The sequence below is a fragment of the Helicoverpa armigera genome, chromosome 9, assembly GCF_030705265.1.
Source record: "Helicoverpa armigera isolate CAAS_96S chromosome 9, ASM3070526v1, whole genome shotgun sequence".
NCBI classification, from domain to species: Eukaryota; Metazoa; Arthropoda; class Insecta; order Lepidoptera; family Noctuidae; genus Helicoverpa; species Helicoverpa armigera.
Genome location: NC_087128.1, coordinates 2,089,913 through 2,112,101, shown reverse-complemented (window position 1 = coordinate 2,112,101; position 22,189 = coordinate 2,089,913). Strand labels below are relative to the sequence as shown.

Below are 22,189 nucleotides of genomic sequence, written 5' to 3'. Positions count from 1 at the left end.
GATGGTAAACACTTGTATTGAATGCATGGTGTATAGTAAATATTCTTAGAGTATTTGATAAATATTGTAAACTGTACAGATGTTTGAATAAGTATTGTAAACGGTACAGATGTAAAGGTGCGATTATTTATTTACTCGTGTATCTCATATCAAATATCTGAGTTACTAGTTGATTGTTAGCCATTTACACAATAGAAAAGCAAAATAAAGGCGTGGGTAAAGTTGTTTTTTTGTTTAAAAGAAACTGTAAACAATATTGACCTTACTTTTAATTAACGATTCCAAAAAAGGAATTTAATGAAGTTAATTTTACTACAAAGAAATATTTAAATGCTGTTTATTGTACTTAAATGTTTCTTGGTTAGCTATTCTATTTATGTTGTCAATTCGTAGAAGTTTGTCATCAATGTTTTACTAATGGCCTGTTGACAAATCGATGACTATTCTTGGTTTTTACCGGATAATTTAATATTTACTCTCTGCTGTTTAAATTTTTAACTACATACCATCGCATATTTGACTGTTTTACTAGTGCTGTTTGATATAAGTTTTAGATGATTTCAATATTATTCTTCTATCCAATTTTTCAATTTTACTCGGTACATAATTTCTTCATCTGCCTTATTTACTTCTCTAACGTCCTTTCACAAGTAACATTCTTCAATACATAGCCACTCATTTAAAGCCATATTGGTTGTAATGGCTGTTTTTCAGTACCTAGTGCACAAGGTCTTCTTGATTTATGAAAAGATTTTCCTACTTTTGGGTTTTATTCGCTAATGGATAAAAGAATCAAAAATATTATGACGATCAAATGCTCTAATCAAAAAACTATTGCTTATGCGCGTCTTGACTTAGAATTATTAATTTCTGTAAAATTCATTACCTTCTTGATAACTGCACACAATCTTATTTGCATCCATGTTATCAAGCGTAGTAGTAAGAATATAATATTATGCACGATTAGTAATACATAGTTTGACCTACTAACATCGGCGTCCTACATTAAAGTCAAGAACGACTTGTACTTAGTTATTGTGCACAATCCTCGTATTATATTGTTATGTAGAATATTATTGATAAACTATTTTCCTGTGGTATTAAAATATACTTAGCATGTATACTTTATGATGTACAGTCTACGAATAATTAGTTGAGCTTATTCTATTTAGGGTGCAAAGTTTTGCATATGCTTATATGTCCCGATTTTCAAGCTAACACTGAAACTTCAACTTACGAATTATTTCAACTAATTTCACCACCTTCTCTATCCTCTATAAGTATTTCTGTCATCAAAATAATCTTCAAGTCTTTTAATTATATTTTATTGGACTTTATAAAGATAAATTAAATTTAGCTCTAAGTTATATTCATCAATATCTGAAGAATAAAGTACATATTGTGGACAGAACACTAAGATGTGTTGTTATGACACAGATGACCTTAGTAGTTAGTATTAAAAACTCCTACTATGAGTCATGATTATAATGTAGAAACTAAACAAAACAGTTAAATAAGACGTAACTGTTTTATACCCTCCATAGTTATTTCTTCTAACCATCGTACTGATTTTACCTAGAAATGTGTGTGAGCTTTATATGCTGCATACTAGGTACTTTACTTAATTATGCAAATAAAGAGGATATTAAGGATTAATTTGCTATATTAATATTAATTAATGCTCTCTGCTTGTCTTTTCAGCGGCAGTTGTTAAATAAACCTATTTTAAGTTTATCGTCTTGACGGTTCTCAATTCGGATAATTCTATGTTTTTTCCATAAAGCAATCGGTAATATTATTCCTGATTAATAACAAAGCAGCAAGTTTTTAGAGCAGTAGTACACAGCGCCATCTATATTCAAATCGTTCAAACTGTACGTCATCTGAATTTGAAATGTTTCCAAGAAGTATTCGTGCGAGAGTAGATGTCGCTACTTGTACTTCCAAAGTCTTCTTTTAGATTTTGTCTTTGAAGGGCAGGGACAGGAACTAAAATAAAATAAATAATTTTAGTAACGAGATTCATTCAGGCGTACATCAATATTTCACTAGACAAACAACTATTTCCGGCATGAAAAAAAAATGTTTACTGAAATGATTTATAGTAGGTATAGGCAGGCAAAAAATCCAACCAACAGATTTTGAATGATAAGCGCATATTATAGGTATTTGAGCGTACCTACCTACATATTGCCACCAGCCCACCTAAAAATCCCAAATACAAACTTGCCCACGGGCATATTGAAAGATCATTAACTTTCTTTTAATTTCTAAATTAAAATTAATTGCAACTTTCTTTGCCCACAGCCCACCTATCAAAACACATCATCGCTCCACGAGAAAGTGGTTCCAGTCAAATACAGCACAACCCAGTCAAGCTATGGTAACCACACGACGAACTACAACCCTCCACAGCCGGGATACGGTTCCACTGGGTCCAATAGGAGCGGACGGGGTAACCTGACTGAGCTGGACACCCTACTCGATGATCTGAGCAATGCGAGATACGGGAATTATGTGGACAAGTCTACGTATAGTGAACGGAATGGTAAGTTATACTTTTTTATTGGATCTTGTTTTAGAGATCATAAGGACGAGTTCATTTTAATGACGGATGAGGCTGCCTGTAGTTCTGAGGTTCCTATGTGATGATGTACCTAATGATAATGTTACATTCATCAAAACAAATTCAGAAATGCCAATAAGCAATTTGTACGAAAGGAGGATTTCATCCTAAAGTGCATACGGAAAACTACCAAGGTAAACATTTAGGTCTTAACGACACCAATTTTAATAGTTCATAGTATGTACCTAGTACATGAGATACAAAATTATTACGAGCACTCACTATAACTCATCGCTAACTAGTGTAGAACGGACGGGACGAACGACAAAATTATTTCGTGTACACTGAAACGTTTCATTTACACACGACCTCGGGTGTATCATTTCTATGAAATATTAGCCCTGTCAACTAAATTACGTGTTGAAGAAAGCTTGAATTAATTATACGAAGGACAGTTTCAAGCAATTAAAATAAATATTGACCTAGATATTGCTACCATGACACATAATAGATATTGATCAGTTTTTCCAAGTATAAAACGTATTACCGGAATATTCATATCATCGTGACCTTACTCCAATTTATTCATTATTGAAGATACCATCATCAAAGGACAAGAACAAATTTTACAAATGAGGATGAATGCTTACTTGTCAATTTCTTAAATGTCCTACCATTCATCCTCCAAGTAAGCATTCGTACAATTTGTGCAAAGGAGGATGAATGCTTACTTGTCCTTTACGCGGTACAATCCAATGGATAAAAGGAAACATTGGTTGGTCTTGCTTTAGCCATTTACAGCACCCAGAAACGTTTTTGTGACTAAACACTTTCCGAATAAGGACACAGACATAATTTCCGAACACCGGCTAGATCATATAGATCTGTGAGACCATTTTTTGTGAGTAAGACAGATCAAGACATTTTCAATCTCAAGTCATTTTTTTAAATATTTATTTAATTGTACAAATATATGGAAATACTGTAACAAATAATATGTTTATAGCAGTAAATAATCGCTAAATATCTACACCAAGGCTAGTCCCCGTCCACCAGAAATAGAATACCGATCCAGATTGTTTGGTTTACTGACTAATGTTGTACTGGCTACTAGTGTATTTTCATTTTGAAGTTCTTAATGGAAGAAATCAGTGGACAGCAAATGGATATTTTCAGTAAAGACATTCATGGGTTTATTGTTTACATGACGTTAAGGAAATTTCTCAGTTCTCGAAGTATAGTACCACGAACATGGTTGATTTGCATAGAATGGAGAGCTATCTTATATTTAGCCATACTTTGAAGAGACATCCCAAATTACAACTTCGGGGAACAACAGGCATTATCTTTGGCATCCCATGCATTGTTTTCTTCGCAGATTTCGTCAACAGCCATTTCGGTCACATTAGCAGATATTCCAATTAGTGTATCTTATTTCTTTAATTCAATAAACTGTAATTAGTTGCTCGTTAATGACATTTGGCACCGCTCTGACACCTAGTCGGACATTTGGATCCCAAGTTGTATACAAGCCCATATTTTATAGAAAGCACTGTTACAGCTCGTTTAGTGTCTGGCAAAATATCTAGAAATGAATCTGCATCATCATTATCTTGTTTCTAATGCTATCTCTAATTATGTCGTACAAAAATCAATTCCTACGTTTTATCGATTTATCTCTCGTTTCCCAATTTTATTCCAAGAACCTAATATGCAATTCGTTTAATCGGTAAATTCAAGTTCTTTCTAACGCCTTCTCAGGATTTCGACACTCTACCTACTGTATTAGCGCCATTAACATTTTTAGACAATATTCCTTCGTTGCCTTATTCGAATGTTTTATGTGCATTCTGTTCAACATTGCCTATTTGAAGTCATTGATCATAACTGCCCACATTACTGCTGTCCCTACACGTCTGACTTTGATCTTCAAGCTTGCGAATCATCTCGCAAGATCATTTCGTTTTCATCACTTTGTCTGTCGGCGCTTTATCCCTTAACGACAGACTTATATCATTGGACAGAATAGTTTATACTGTAATCGTTTTGAATATACCTCGTGAGATATCGTTTAAAATTAATAGGTTCACTTGTGTTCTGATAGCAATAATTGGCACTTAAGGCATTTCATCAAATATGGATTGACTGCCAGCCAGTGGGTTATCGACTAATAGTACAATTACCTTTAGGGCCTATTAACCCAAGGATTTAAGAGTTCAAATGTATGGTTGATATGAGATGTTACTTTTTCTAAAACGATCTCTATTGCGTTCATTTTCATGATCTCATGTAACGTTAATGTGTTTATATTCAAAGGTAAAGAACCTTTACCGCCAGACATTAGCTGCTGGCAAGCGTTCCTTTTCCTCAACACAACTCGACATTGAACAATTCCGTCAAGACCACTCCACCTGGTTTCACACAAAACACGCGATATTTTTGACAAACTTTAATGTTTCATACATTTCAGTTTTCATATTCATACTTGTCAAACTTGTATGTAAACAAGCCGTTAACAACAAAAGCGTTGAGTTAACATTGTAAGTTATGAACGTTTTGCAGTTCATGTTAATGAACCTAGGAATATGGGTCTTAATGTTCGCACAGTTGCCAGAAACTTCGATGCGTTTGTAACTCGTATTAGCAAGGTTTCGGCGATCGTAAATAATGTTGCTGTATTTATGATTCGCTTGTTGATTTGAGAAACGAAAATGCAAGCGCGAGGTAGAGATATATTTGTGATTTATCTCATACTTTCGAGATGCATCTGCTTGCTTTCAGCAGTGATCATTTCATTTTGCAAATGGATCGTTTGCTGAAGGAAATGTTTTTATGGTTACTCGATATGATTGGGTATTTACTGAAGTGTAAGAATTTTAAAAGACATGACACAAGTTTCGCAATAATTAAGTTAAGTTGATAATTGTCCTATCTATTCGATTTGACCCTTACTTTGAGAAACATTGTAAATACTAAGGAAATGGATATCGAAAAAAAATCTAGATACATAACTGGAATTCCACAAGAACTATTTATATTTAAGATTACGTATCCTAACAGGTATTTGCGTAAAATAATCAATTAAACCATTTGAACAAACGGATTTACGATTGCAGTTCCGATAAAGACCGCGAAAAACGTAAAATGTGTAATCCGATTCGTTCCACGTATATTTTATAGATTTCCTGCGTTTAACTAACATAAGGAGTTATGTTCCTGAACGAATGATATCATTTACCTACGTATGCATACAAATAAATCTTGGGAAATACAACGAAATTCTTGGAAATGTTTTCAAAGATCAGGCATCGACGTAACAAGGAATTTGAGACTGAATGAAATTTTGTTACAGAAAGAACTTGATGATGATTATATTGCATCAGCGACTTGTATAAGCTATCTCGATTTAGGTTACTTAAACGTCAGAATATTTTACTGCGAAATTAAAAACTGCATCAGGGTAGGTCAGACCGTTACCATCAAATAGATCATCCACTGATATTGTGTAGGTGATTCTACTAACATCGATACGTCGTCGGTTTAAGTGATACCTAGAGAGCACGCCTATGTATATTTTTACTAATGAAGTATTTTTGTTATTGACAGTATCTAATGGCTACGCCCGCACCAATGGCACAGCCAGTCCTGCATCCTCCAGACCCACGGTGGACTCTCTGCTCGATCAACTTAGCGCAGACCTGCCCAATGGGTAAGTTTCAACTTCTGATTAGTTCTACCACAGATTATATAATAGTTATGGTTCTACCTAGAATAAATCTACTTTTGTTTGGGATCTTCGCACTCTAATGGGGAGATTCCACCGGTGTGCGACAAATATTTCTTCCAATTTTCTCGCTACAAATAACAATAACTTGAATGAGAACATTCTTAAAATGTCCGCGACTAAACCTTTTCTTGGTGATCTTCTTTTATGAACTATATTCTTTTATCTATATATTTTGTAGTCGTGTGAGTCAATATAACAAATGATGTCTCGATATCCGAGCAAAACGATTCGATTAATAAGTAGGTAGGTATCCTTCTTCGCCATACTGGAATTATACATATATGATTACTTCAACACACGATGATATAAAATAGTATGGATAGAAATGAGTAGTAATATTTGTAACCTAGTGCTGTTAAAACAACTTGTACTCAATGACCTCAAAGTTTTTTAAAAGACGAGACAATTTATTACCGGCCTGTCGGACTTCCCACTATATGTTTCAACGTAAAAACAATTTATTATCTTAGAAAAAAATAGATTTTGTCGTGACAAACAACTATCATGTGTCGGTTTGGTCTAAGACTATCAATCGTCATCGTCATATCAGTCTATTGCAGTCCATTATTGAAAGTGCATTCCTTAATATTTAACAATTAATAAAGAATATCAATTGTGTCGTAGGTACAGCAAGATATTGAAGATATTCAAAAAGTTCTTAAAGTTTTTTTTTACTTTAAAAAAGTTTGAATAAAAACGACAGCATTTTTGCAAACAATTTATTTCGGACGTTGACACACCCACTCTAGTTTTTCACACTCTGCCAAAATATCGTTCACGCCAAAATTAAGTTAACAAGGAGTAAAATGAAAAAAGTTTCCACATGTCATTAGAACAAATAACTAATGCCAGGAATTGTTTCAACCATAAATAAAACCTTATTAACGCTGCCAAACACATGAATATGTTAATTCTTTTATGTACGTAAAACTTGTGTTTTATGCTGGTACATATTTAAATTATGGCTTTCTTTGATGTGTGTAAACTAGCCATTTGTGGCCTCAGTTTTTAGGTTAACGGTCATAAACACTGGTTGAAAATGTTTTAATTGCTACTGTAAAAGTTTTCTTGTTGTCTTACGACTTTTTGGTTGACCTGCTGAAACAACAATACACAATGTCATATTCTAAATCACACATTTTTATGTTTTTTTCCGTGAAGACATGAGCACCGATTCCAACACTGCAAACCTTATATTTGCAATATAGGATATGTCTACAATTTGGTCTTCTTCTCCTCAGGATTTTGTCTGATTGTGATCTGATGATAACAGTTGTTACTATGGGACAAAGTAATTCTGATAATCTATAACTATAGTCGAAGACTTTTTCAATCCCCATTTTGCATAAGCAATACTTGCGAGCAATAATCATATTCTATACTATAATCGTCTTTAATCCCATAAATACCATAATTCTCATTTAAAATTACATAAATACGTTCCATTAAAATAATTTAATAGAAATAATGTAATCATTGCAATTTAGGATGCACCAAAACATACACACATGTCTAAACATTGCATCTGTTAGAATTTGTAATAAGAAATGACATTTAATAACATTGCCAATTCTTGGGAGGTATTACTACGTCGCATTTTCTATTAATATTGTTGATATATTGTAAATAACACATTAGTCTACTAGTAGTAGGAATAATGAAAAGATCCTAATTACCCGGGTAAGTCAAATTGAAAAGTATTTATTTCAAACAGTTCTCTCTCTCTCATGAAAAGTCAGACAATAGTTACAAGGTTCCTAAAAGTGGATCCCACGGAGAAGAACCTACAAGAAAGACCATGTCTTCGTGAATACCATCTTTCAAATTAATATGACCAACTTTTCTGGCTCTTTAACTTTTCTATCTGTCCTAATTGCTATTATCAATCGGTCATATCCGCCTATTGTTTTCTTTCACCATTTCTTATCGATCGCTATCGATCTTATAAATCGAATGATAAAACCCCAATTCCGTCCTGCACTATCTTTCGCATTACATAAATTGTTGATATTAATCGCCACTTTAATATGTACGTAACTTTTGTTTATAGAATTGGCAGTCATGTCATTACGGATATAGGAACTGTTAACTCGTGCACTTGCTAATAAATGCATGTGCAACTGAGCAATTCCATACAAAAGCAATGAGCGAATTTTGAGCTGGCAATAAGCCCACAAACAAATAGTGTGATGAAGAGGAATTGTTACGTGCAAGCAAATTTATTAGCTTTCACAAAGCTCGTCAATTACAGGAATTTTAAAACCTAATGTTGTGTTTTAGAACTATGTATTATTTTCGGTAAATCGGCGTTCTTTACTAGTATCGGTAAAGCTATCATTGTGTGACGAATAAGACTTTCTGTTTGCATTGAGTTGTTCTGGTAGTGGCACAGAGTCATAGTTTACTGTAACTGAATCTTTAGTTTTGTTGAATTTCTATTCTTTGATATCGTGGGCGATTTTACCGGAAATTCCTTTTCGACTGCGTGGATTGATTTCATTTATCCAACTATTTCATCAAATCCTGCATACATGACTGATACCTAGATTGTCGTTTCCTTAAAGCTTTTAGCTAAAGCGCCTCTATTCAGTTAAGAGCTTAAGCTTCGATTTTTGTACCTATCTGTCCCTAATTACGGAGGGCACGTTAAACTGTTGGTCCCGACTATCATTGAACATCTGTGGCAGTCGTTACGGGTACGTTACGACCGAAACAAAGTTGGGAAAAGGCTAGGCAGATGATGATGTACCTAAATATTCTGGTAGAAACCTACACGGAACCCAAATAATCATGACCAGATATTGTATCGTTTCGTGGGCCGTCGACGGGGCCGTGTGAAAACTGCTACCTATTTTTGTAACGCGCGCACATATAGCACGGTATGACGTCATCACAGTGTTTTGTTATTATAATCGCCCCTTCAGTGGCTACACTCCGGAATCCTGAGGGACAGTCTGGTTTCCGCAAGAAGCAATATTCTTGGTGTTTTCTTTGATGTTATAAATGATTGACTCAATTTATAAAGGAAACTTACTCAGTAGTAGATATTATACAAAAAGTTACACGGTATCTTCAGCCACTTATGACTTTTCTTTCTACCTTTTCTGGAAGTCAACTTTCTGATATCTCTACACCGTAGTCATTTTCAACTCACCAAACTCTTTGCACGCAATTTTTGAGTGTTCGAAATTGTATACTGATTAATGTTAGCCGCACTTGACAATGTAAAAACATGTTGACTGAAAATAAAAGCAAAAAATCTGTCTTTAATAAACCTGGGAGGCGTGATCTACACCAACATACACTTTGTGCAATGTTCAGTTGTTTGCGTGAATGTGCTGCTGACAAAATGTTTTGTATCATAATTTCAGTCAGAGCAGAATTTATCCCTGTGCTAGATAGGCACAGATATGTGTTGATAGCCATTTAAGGCTGCTTTTCCACCGAGGGTGATGCTTAGTGAAGGAAATGTATCGCATTTGACTGCGACCTCTAAAACCCTCCAGAAATATGGGTCTAGGCCGTGAACAGTAAAAAGGCTAGCCATGTAAAAAATAAGAACATATTTTTATATTCAAATCGTAAACTCGTACTCTGAAGTACAGTCGGCAATATAGTACTTACTGTAAAGCAAAATTATACTCCATTCAAAATAACATTAGTTTAAGTAAACCTTTTTTACTGTTTGTTCAACCGATTTTGACTTCTATTGCGTTAGTAGTATGATTAATGGCGGCTGCAGTAAATACTTGGTATTGTAACCACTATTTTGCTTTCAATTCCGTTCTTTTGTCTACGGAATAGAAGTCAAAATCGGTTGAACAAACAGTAAAAAAGGTTTACTTAAATGTCTAATGTTATTTTGAATGGAGTATAGAAAAATAAAATGTTGTTTTACACGTGGCAGTCATAGTAGAGTGATAGATTGATTTATTCCTAGATTATGAAGCTAGATGGTCCCGAAAATATACTTAAGCGTTGAGTGCAAGCACCTTGGGTGATGAAATGATAATGAACGCGATGACAATCATGGTTTCTATTACCAATTGTCACTATTAATAAATCCGCCAAAGTGTTAATATAACTTTCGTCCCTGACCGTACAATATCTGATTCTGAAAGCAAACCGTGTTTTTTCAAGCAATTTTTCATCATCGGATTTTGGCAGCTATCCACTACATCCGTTGAACGGAATATTTTTATATATCGACCGATATACTCGAATGCTGTAATAAATATTGGATTACTAGTTTATGACCTGGATTTGACTCAACTAATAATATTTGTCAATGTCACTGCTTCAACCTGACCTTATAGTCTCTATTTCTGGAAAAGGGCTGTTCTGTCTGTACCTGTCTTTCCATTATAAATTATACCTTCAACTACATAGATGCGTACTACATATATTTTTATTTTTTTATGGGATATCATCAATTGACCCCTCCCGTTGTGACTCTTACTGACTAAAACCCATCATGTTCCTTCTTATGCCCTTTATGTATGTGCTAATGCGGGATTCTTCGAAAGAGTGGTAACTCTTTCAGCGCAGTCGCAGACCCGGCAGGCATATGCACAATATATAGTACATAATAAAGTTTATAATGTCTCTGTCTCGTAATATTGCCTTGTCAGTCTAAAAAGACAGACGGAGTACATTAATAAAAGTTTTCAACCAACACATAAACATGTTGACAGTGTTCGGACTTGCGTCAAGCAACATGTTGTAAAACATGATGGGATCCAGACGTAGTAGTAAGGAGAAAATCGATTCAATAATTCAATTGATAGCAAGGTAATTGAACTCTGAATCGACTCATTTATAATGTATAACATTATTGGCAGTAGAGTCAATGCACTGCCAGATACCTTATCCTAATGCAAAGCCATTTAGGACGTGGTGAAAACTTGAAACTAATTTCTACAAATTTTGAAGAAGGATAGATTGCTGTTCTTACTCGCTTACAGGGCGCATACACTATGAGTAAACCAGTATTTGAAGCATATTGAAGACACAAAGGGTCCCTAGAGACCTGTCCTGTTACACATAGTCGGTATATAATACGGACTCATGGCTGTTCATTACCCACAGAGGGGGTTTGCACCATGTAACTATAACCATACCAACTGCCCCCTTTAGTGATTTTCATTCAGTTTTAGTACACAGTACAATTTTATTTCATCAGTAATTTAATAGACCTTTTCCTCTTACAGTCAACGTTAGTGATTCACTAAACGACCGCAACATATTAACATTTCAAGATCAAATTAACACTTCAGTATGAAAGTCAAGTCTTAACCTTGCACTTTGCGATTAAGACTATTATTGATATCGTTAATGTCATCTCAGAGAGCTTTATATGAAGATGGTTACGCCAAATGTATTCTGCGTGTCGTAAATTTCAAAGGCTGGTATGAGGGATTATTTTAGATGGATTATCAGATTTTACCTTGACATTGATTACATTATATGTTGCTATAATCGTGCCAAGATTATGATAAACTGTTATGGGAGTTAGCATCTTAAACGTTTGAAGACACGGCAGATATCTGTGCTCTAGATCTTCATTTTAATTGGTTAGGGTTCAGAGAGTTTGAGAACTGAGAACGACTTGCAGAACCAGCCCTTTTTAAAATGAATCTACATAAAACAGCATATGACATAGCCCCAGAATTATGTTTATCACAATGACAAACAACAGAAAAATAACATCAGGCTTGGCCGATCTGGTTGAAAAAAAAAGGAACAAATTTCAGCTACAAAAGTTTCGATGAGAGCATGAAGTTTTACACATCATAACTCACTCAAGTATAAATCAAAGTTATTGAAAATCCACAACAAAGGTTGACAATGTAAAATAATTGTTTTTGGCATGGTTGAGCGACTCTGGCGCACGTTTCCGCCCGCTAATTAGTATTTATGTGCTAACGGACGATAATCGCACCTGCCGCTGAGTTTCTGCCTAACGTATGTGCCGTGTTATTTACTAAAACACATTAGATGTGGACAGAGACGGCTTTAAGGGATGAAAGTGCTGATGGAAAATCGTTGAAATCTTGTGTCAAGACGGACATGTTACATGAGACTATTGAAAAGAAACACGTATTTTAACTTGTTACTGACAACTGGATGTGACAGCTATGCGAGAGAGAGACATGATACATGAGGCTAGAAAGATAGATTGAGAGTCAAGTAGATACGACATCTAGATACATATACGAGTATACCTTAACCTGTGGAATCATGAAAGCCATTGGCCCGCCATAAAAGTTTTCCTCACATTTTTTAAATTTTTGTTATCATTGTCGCCTTCTGAAAATGAACTAATGCATTCAGTGTTAGTGCTGCCCATTCCACATCATACACTTCATGCATGAGCTTTCGTTTATCGAATCCAGCTCTTGAATTGAAATGTTTATAAACTACAATTGACTGGCTAAAAGCCCCCAATTTCCTAGAATATTGCTATGAATAGGCACTATTGCTCTTTATGCGATTTCCAGATTGATATCCTGTTGTATTGTCTATCCAGTGCTGCTAGGCAATTAATGTCGGTTGAAATTATATGCTTCATTTTCAGTTGGCCGCATTTGATGGCCGTGTGTTAACGGTGATTAACTTAACTTGCTGTACCTATATAAAACCTATATTCCTGTTATATGGTTGTCTAATGACATCTATTGGGAAACCCTTAAAAGGATTTAAATTCGAACTAAAAAAAAGCCAATAGATTCAATCACCTCAATTATACAAAAGATCTCAAAACTGATACTGATAATTTAATTTCTAATTACCAGCCTATGTAAAGTCAGTCCCTGTACATGCCATAGTAACAAATGCATCCACGAGACGTAGATTAACTACTAAATAAATAATCGTTTTGGAAGGACAATCGGCTATTTAGGGAATTAAGACGCACTGCATTCGCGGGCCAATCCCTAATAGCTCTGTACTGTACCTACTGGAGTCATTTATAACTGGTTTCTATAAACAACAGATGGATGACATCTCGACCAATCACGGCCATCGTATTTTATGTTGTGACGTCACTATTGTAAATGGATACGTTTTATGATCACATGAAGTAGGATTGATTCGGAAGTATGTAACAGAACTGAATGAAATAGAAAATCTTTTGGAATCGATTAATCATAGAAAATAGTTTGAAGAAGCGAGTTACATATGCAATAGGCACATGATTTTCTATGTTTCCCTTATGACGTTCTTCCCTTTAGTCACCTCCAACGCGTCATTCAAATCGAAATAATATATTCTTTTGTCCACCAGTCGCGCTTCAACATCACCAATCCCGCCATCTCAAGGAGGTACCCTCCCTCGGCCCGGCACCAAACAAGTGACAGTCACCGTGCAAGAGACGGTGGTGGAACCAGCTCAGTCGCAGCAGCAGCCTCCCCCCACCATGGCGGCGGTGCGTCACCATCATCACGCATCCAATGCTACTAAGGAGTTGGATGATCTGATGGCATCGCTTTCTGATTTCAAAGTAAGTGGTTTTGATGCCAGTATCTAAATGTCTACTTATCCTTTTGCCAAATTGTGGTGGGGTTGGCTTCCAATGTTAACTGAATGCACTTGATTACCAGGGTTTTACTTGGAGCAAATCTGACTTCCTGGCAAACCAATACCCTTGGTAAGCCAGTATCGAGTGAAGACTCATAATTTCCATTAAGGACATTTCCTTTTATCAAGAGCCATAGATTTTCATTCTAATGATGTTCTCGGAAGTTTAAATTTGCATAGAGTATTTCTACTCGAATATCATCTTCATAGGTCGTAACTAATGTAATAATCATCAATCCTGCTTGTAGTAGTTATATTATGAACACGTGTAACCCATCAGATTACTTGCCCAAAAACCCTCAGTTATCGTGAATTATGAGTTTAGAGTAGACTATACGTAAACTTACTAACATACATAATAATTTCGGATATCTCATGTTTATTCCTAAAACCATTAGGATAGAGGGCTTTTGAAGTTTGATGGATCCCATCTCAATTTAGACGTTTAACTAATTCATAAGATATCTTCATTATATCCAAAATTTTCCTCTGCATATGAAAGTTTTGCTCGATATTATCCAGAATGTATTACCAAAACAAATCTTTGGCATCTGCGTTATTTTTATTGGATACATGCAAATATTATCATGTTCGTTGTTGCAAGCTTATGTAACATAGCTACTGCATTGAATGCAAAATAAATAAGAATCTAGAAACTTTCTTTGAAGTAAAAACCACAATACTGTCCCCAAGATAATTGCTAATGTATGAAGTGAAGCAAATGACTCTTTATTGTATACAAAATTACGTGCGACAAGGTTGCTTGTAAAATAAAGGATGGTTGATGATCCCGGCAGCTGCCAAAAAGATATTGGAGCTGGTAGCGTCGCAATAACCGCCTCTAATACCATTGTTTATGTCCTCCCGACGTTATCACGAAGTTTTTCATTCATGAACGCGTATTTACTGGGCAAACTAACAATTTATAATCCAGTGGATCGTTTCGGTCGACTTTATGACTTGATGGTAGATACTAACACCTACAGTGAGTCATCACCACCCTAAGGTCTAATATCGGTCGGCATCTGTCACGGCCACCTCGGCACACTGCACTACAGCAGTCTCCTCTTTTCCGTTTATTATAATATTTACAAGTCGCCTTTCTTGGTCCACGGCTATTTCCAGCCGCTGTAGAAGCCGTCCCTCCAGCGCTCGCGTGGTCTCCCTCGCACTCGCGCGCTGCCCGCTGGCTAAAGATAGTTCCCAGCGTTACATCACAGGCGTGGTGGGGACGCGAGCTTATAATATTAGAGTACATAGACAAACATTTCACTCGGACGGCATTCGCTCCAATCCACCACGAACGGCCGGGTTTACTTCTGTACGTTGGGATTACGATGAATTTTCGATCTTTTACTTGGACTTAGAAAATTTTTATATTCACTACAGTCCAAGTAAAAGATCAAGTTCACTACCAACTTCTGTTATCCACGTTTCTATTGCCATCACTCATCACGCCGATTGTCAAATATCAAGTATTTGACCTTTGGGATGGCATTTAGAAACACCTCTCATAAAGATTTGTTCAATTCCACAGGTGAGCGGCACAGGAGGTGATAGCGGTACCCACGTATATCGCGAAAAGCGTGCGTGGCAAGAGCACTACCGCAGCAACCCGCGGCAACCAGAGTCCGCCTCTCTAGAGCATATGCTCGGATCCCTTCGAGCAGACATGAGCCGCCAAGGAGTACAAACCCCCCAAAAGGGATGCTGCAACGCCTGCGATAAGCCCATCGTCGGACAGGTGGATATCCAACCGTGATGGGAGCAGAATTTGACCTCAAACACAGCAAGACTGAAAAACAGTGACATCCAATTCTGCTCCTAAAAGTGTGATGTGATTTTAGTAAAGTAGTGAATGACGAACTGTTGTGTGATTCAGGTCATCACCGCGTTGGGTCGCACGTGGCACCCTGAGCACTTCACCTGCGCTCACTGCAACCAGGAGCTGGGCACCAGGAACTTCTTCGAGCGCGACGGCAGGCCGTACTGCGAGCCTGACTACCACAACCTGTTCTCGCCAAGATGCGCTTACTGCAATGGACCAATTCTCGACGTTAGTTTCACTATCTCCGCTTCAAGGAAAATTGGACTTTAAACACAGGGTGCTAAGGTGTATTTTTGATTACAGAAATGCGTAACAGCTCTGGAAAAGACCTGGCATACGGAGCACTTCTTCTGTGCTCAGTGTGGCCAGCAGTTCGGTGAGGATGGTTTCCACGAGAGGGACGGCAAGCCTTACTGCCGCAATGACTACTTCGACATGTTCGCGCCGAAGTGCGGCGGCTGCAACAAGCCCATCATGGAGAACTACATCTCAGCACTCAACACACAGTGGCACCCTGACTGCTTCGTATGCAAGGTTCGTATCAGTCTCCCCGTCACAGGAATCTTTGCAGTCAGCTGATGATATTTACAAATAATGCGCCAATACGCCAGGTCAAGTATAAACACCAAAATATTCAAAAGTCACAATCTTTTGGATATTCTGGAAATATGTCTAATGTAAAATTTACCTCACAGGACTGCGAAAAGGCTGTCAAAGGCAAATCTTTCTATGCCATGGAAGGGAAGCCGGTATGCCCTAAATGCGTCGGAGTCGATGAGGATGAATAAAGGATGACGTCACCATCACACATGCCCCCCTCAATATGAATGCCCCTCCCCCCAATTTCTTTTCCAGCTATGCTCGTCGTTATGAACAAGGGAATGATCTAAAACACACACATGACACACAAACACAGATGTTATTTACACACTAAAATGAAACAACACTCTAGTCTTAGAACTTGATAGGGAAATTAATTTATGTAATATATTTTTGTAATATTATTGTAACGCTAAGATTTATAATAAAGAGAACAAAAATAAAAAAGAAAAGAAACAAAAAAAAAAACAAATATAAATAAATAAAAAAATATAAATAATACAAAACTCTATGAGATTACGGATGTGCCCTCTCAGGCATTCAAGGTCACGTGCGTACGCGCACGACAATGACCTTTCATCGGATCTCATTGTTTTTTGCATAGGGAAGGACGTTGCGGGAAAAATGCAACGAAATTGTGGAGCAGGTCAAGTGCCGAGTATAGGGTTTCCCGGCTCCCAAACTTTCTATTAATAGTAGTGGACAATGACGTCACGAGCACGTCTGCAGCCACACCGGCTGGTAGCAATCACAATTTTGTTTATGGGCCATTGGATTAAAGACTATTTTTACACCAACCGTTCTATTTTTAAATCAGTCGTTACGCGCACTAATATACGACGAATTAAGGGTAATAGTGCAAGTTTAATGCTCAATAATATTGCTATAAGATGTTATAGTTACGAAACTGAAACTCGGGAGCACGCCAGGCCTATTGCGTAATGCGCATAATGTTTAGAAATGTTACGAGTACGCGCCGATGAAATGCGCGCCATTTTGTTTTGAAGCCAGCCTGTTTGCTGTTTTTTTTCTCTTGTCTTTTAGGCAATTTGGGCTTGTAATGAGACTGAAAAATAATTGTTTGTTGCCAAATATATTTTAGCTCAAAATACTGTTTATCTATTGTCTAATTTGCTGCACACTTACCTTACGTTCCACTTAAGTAAATATAAAACATGTAGGATTGAAAATCACACAATCAATTTTACTTTTATAGTACCAAGAATTAAATCAATAATACACATCAATAAATCCAATAACTACTATGCATCTATCATAGTATCTTACACTTCTTCATACTTAACCGACTGAAAAAAGAAGATATTCTCACATTTCGTGTCTTAAACCACGCCTACTAAGACTGAATCTGATCTATACGTAGCTAAAGTACATAAAATATACGTAAATAAAAGTCTTTATGTTCCACATAATGTAGTTGTTTGACAACATAATTTCTCACGTCATTACACTAAGATACTAGTTGTATTTTTTTTCTCATGGTTTAATGTGACATTTTCATGGATTCCCGCCAAATGATAATTGTCCAGCATATGAAAATAACATTCGATGACGTAACTACTCCTTTGTGAATGTAAAATGTACGGTTTTTAACTTTTTATTGTAATTTCATTCAATTTTGTTGATTTAGTAAATGCAAAACGTAAATCCATAAGTATGTAAGCCTATAGTATTTTCACCTTCGAATCAACATTGCTACGTATATAAATAATTACAACTGACATTCATCCCGTCACAAAATCCCATAAAATGTTTTCTTGGTACAGAAACCGATATAATAAATAATAAATATAATGTCGGGACATCTTTTTCACACACGGTCGGTTAGCCCCATGGTAAGTTATTAATTAACTTGTGTTATGGGTGCCAACACAACTGATAAACTACATATAGTTACATATATACATTTAATAAATACATATTGGAACACCCAGACCACGGCCAACAAGCATGCTCATCACACAAATGTCGACCGAGCCGGGAATCGAACCCGGGACCTCAAATCCGGCAGTCCGGCATGGTGACCATTACGCCATCGAGGTCGTCATACAACCGATCATATAAGATATTTAATTATTTTGTCTATAAACAGTCATAATAGGAAACTCAGGAGTTATCATAATAAACACATGTAAGAGCTTTCTTTGTTATTAATATCTCAACACAGTTTATTTCTGTCGCCACTATTGTTTATATTTTAAAAGGTTTATGGACCTACATAAAAGTGGATCAGGGTTAGAATTGTTTTTCTCGAACTCGGTACAACACACACTTTACACAATAACACATACACGCGTAGTTGTGTTGAAAGTAACCAGACCACAAGCGTACGCAACGCCATCTATGTTTCTCTAAACTACACTATAATAGAAACAAGCAAGATGGCGTTCTTTTGAAATTATTTTTGAAATCATAACAGACTAGTAAAACACCGCTTTTACTATCTGCATTCAATTTTTTGCCTAATGACCCTATGTATATTATTTTGAAAAAAATCGGTTATCTGTAGTGGTGGCGGATACCCAACGATTTTATCCTTCGCTGTCTTACAACGATAAAAAATAGATTTTCCGGGTTAAAATTGATTAATGTGTTGTTGGAAGAAATATTATCTGTTACGAATGTTATGATTTGATGTCAATCAGTCTTGCGTCATATCCTTACAGTTTACATCCTCATCGAAACTCCAACTTTTCAAGGCTGTCAGAATTATTTTTGTATGTCATGAAAATAAATTTAAAAATTATATTTCCTTTTTTCAGGAATGCCGTGAGCCATTCCACGGTGGTTCGTTCTTCGAGCATGAAGGTCAGCCTTACTGCGAGACTCATTACCATGGGAAGCGGGGTTCTCTCTGCGCTGGATGCCACAAGCCCATCGCAGGCCGCTGCATCACGGCCATGTTCAGGAAGTTCCATCCCGAACACTTCGTCTGCGCCTTCTGCCTCAGACAACTCAACAAAGGAACCTTTAAAGAACAAAACGACAAGCCTTACTGTCACACGTGCTTCGACAAACTCTTCGGTTAAAACATGACATGTGACGTCACAGTGCAGGACCGTCGAACACGTTCCATATTCAAACTTTCTAAGTAGATATCGATTAGCGATTGTCTTTGAACTGTGAGCGTTCGATATATGAATAAATAACGAATGGCAATGAGAATGCAGATCGATTATATCGATTTATGATTGCAGTATTTTTAATGTGAAATGTTCAAATGAAGGCAAAGGTTCTAATTATTATAACTAAGTGTCGACTGTAAGTCGGGCTAGTGCCATACAAGATAAATGTATGATATTAATATCGCTGTTTACGTCGTAACATGTAATGAATCACTAACTTTATTTATGTTATAAAAATCTGTTTCAACCTATCATTTTAATGATATGATGACACGCGCGTATGAATGGTCTAGAAATATATAAAAAATGAGATTATTTCAAGGACAAAGCAAAATGTAAATAATTCTTTATCGAATGATATTGCCAATTGGATAAATAAAACGACAAGATAAAATATTCATGAGGTACATCACGACTTCTTTTGTTACAACCTTCTTTAATATTCCTACAATTACACCTGTAATAATTAAAAAGATAAGCAGGTCTAATAATAAAATATACCATTATTTCAATTTTATTGCACGGGTGTTTTCTTTAATTACAATTTTAAAATTCCCGATAACTGCGTAAATTTTCAAGGTTTCTGATAATGGCATATAGGTTTATACACAGCGATAATTTGAATACTATTCAGAACGATAAGACATTTTATATTTTATTTCAGAATAAAACCTTTGGAATAAGGCAAATCAGAAAATGATGAAATCTTGACTCATAATTATATTATAAACTTATCTTTCTAGCGTTTCCCTGTTCAAGACTATAGTCGGATATTTTCTTATACTTATCACAAGCAAAAAATGCGTAATTCAGAAGAGTCGAGTTCAAAAAGTTGATGATGTACTTCTAAAATATTTCCTTTATAAAACAAGTAGATAAATAAAATAATAATTATATTAGACACAGGACTAATGTCTGACAATTAGATAAACACAATTGAACGTACAAAATGATCACAGCCATACATACATAGATGTATGTTTATTACAATTATTTATAATGTATAAAAATGTTCATACAACCTAGTGAGATGTGAATAAAAAAGAAATTTAACAAAAATTAAAAGCTCACAGTATAACAGTCTAGTAAATATCGATGTAGTTTTTACTAGTGCATGTGATTTAAACTAATTAAGTATAGTGTTTATACTAAAACTAAAAATTGTTCTAAGAATAGATAGGATACAAATTTTGGAAATGTTATTGCAAATAGTGCTACAAATGTACGGTCTAATATGTCTCAGACATTCGATTTAGATAAGGCTTAGTATGCAATTTTTGATTAAGGAAAACACGACGGATTTTAATATGAAGTACTTGTATGACTCTCGAAAGTTCTGCAGTTTATTAAAATGATTTGGAATTTATTGAATCTGTGTCTTACGTCGATGTAATAAAAGTCAAAATCGCTCGAACTTATACGATTTCAGCAAAATCTATTTAAAAATTGAATTTGTTACGCATTGATGGATTTCACATGATGGTCGATATCATCCGTCGTGTTTCTCTATGGAACGAATAATAGTGCTGCTATGACAATCCGATAGTTTTACTTGCATTTTTATAATTTATGTTATACGCTTTCAGTAATGTAATCGATCCGACTCAATTATATCGATAAGTTGTGTATCTTCCATTAGCGTTACGCTGTACAGTTATTTGCTATGTTGTTATTATATTTTTATTACTCCATTTTACGTTATTGCTTCGAACTTCGTTAGAAAGTGCCAAACGTATCGAGCTGGATTATAAAGGTTGGCGCTCACGGTCCCACACCAACAATAGGGTAGTGTCCAGGGTCGAAATAATGAAATAATATTTAGTCCGCTTTTTAGATAATCAAAAAATATTGGATACGTATTTTTTCTTTTTTTAATTAAACATAAAATGACAAAGATAATACACTTCAAAAATTAGGAGTGGGGGCCTTTTACGTCACAGTGTCCTGAAAATTGTAGCAACTTGTGACGTCACACTCAACTTTAACACGCTATATCTTAACAAGTTCTGATCCAATTTAAAAAAGAAAAAATACGTATCGCTTAATTTTGGACAATCTACAAGACGGACTAATTATTATTTTTTAGGAAACTAGCCTATTTAGCAGCGTAGAACTTATTCAAATTCAAATTTATATTATACATTATAAAATTATAATAAAACTTGTTTAATCGCCATTTAAATACACGAAAGAGGAAATAACAGTTTTACCTCTATTATACAAAAACAAATGACTAATCAAGTTTTCCTTAACGTAAGGAAAAAAACATATGTTATCTCAATAGCAACAACGATATCGCAATAAAATTGTAACTTCAACACGTTTTGTGTTGGTTCGTGAGCGTTAGCACTAAGTTTATCGCTTCAGCCCGCTTGATAACGATAATGAATGCAGCCGGCGAACCGTGGCTAGTTAGTAACGTAATAACGTACCGTACGAAAATGTAATCTATGAGACACGATTTTATTGAATCTGTAATATTTTAACAAATATATTTAATGTTTTTTTAATGCTGTTTTTTTATTCGAGGTTTTACTAACCCTCTAGTCTAGGTACTTACTCTTTCATATCTCACGAAAAAAAAACACCCGTTTTGTCAATTTATGCAATTCTAAAAGGTATTGTATGTATGTAAACACCTATATTTTTTGAAAATTGACAACTGGTTATCATTAAATCGACCTACA

The 22,189-nt window shown here is 35.6% G+C and overlaps 1 protein-coding gene across 6 annotated transcripts in view; it reads left to right on the top strand.

Annotated features, from left to right (window-relative positions):
- LOC110372705 (paxillin) overlaps positions 1 to 22,012 on the top strand; it is a 53,394-nt gene extending 31,382 nt beyond the window's left edge. For 5 of the 6 annotated variants that reach the window (XM_021329646.3, XM_021329645.3, XM_064036374.1 and 2 more), the window contains exons 3-9: positions 2,308 to 2,548; positions 6,173 to 6,275; positions 13,638 to 13,854; positions 15,469 to 15,675; positions 15,814 to 15,987; positions 16,063 to 16,293; positions 19,140 to 22,012. In XM_021329646.3, the coding sequence (XP_021185321.3) occupies positions 2,308 to 2,548; positions 6,173 to 6,275; positions 13,638 to 13,854; positions 15,469 to 15,675; positions 15,814 to 15,987; positions 16,063 to 16,293; positions 19,140 to 19,406 (1,440 nt within the window). In that variant the 3' untranslated portion in view covers positions 19,407 to 22,012. Of the gene's footprint in view, positions 1 to 2,307; positions 2,549 to 6,172; positions 6,276 to 13,637; positions 13,855 to 15,468; positions 15,676 to 15,813; positions 15,988 to 16,062; positions 16,294 to 16,454; positions 17,157 to 19,139 lie in introns of those variants that run through there. The other variant, XM_021329648.3, reaches the window with a different exon arrangement.
- Positions 22,013 to 22,189: the final 177 nt, after the last annotated feature.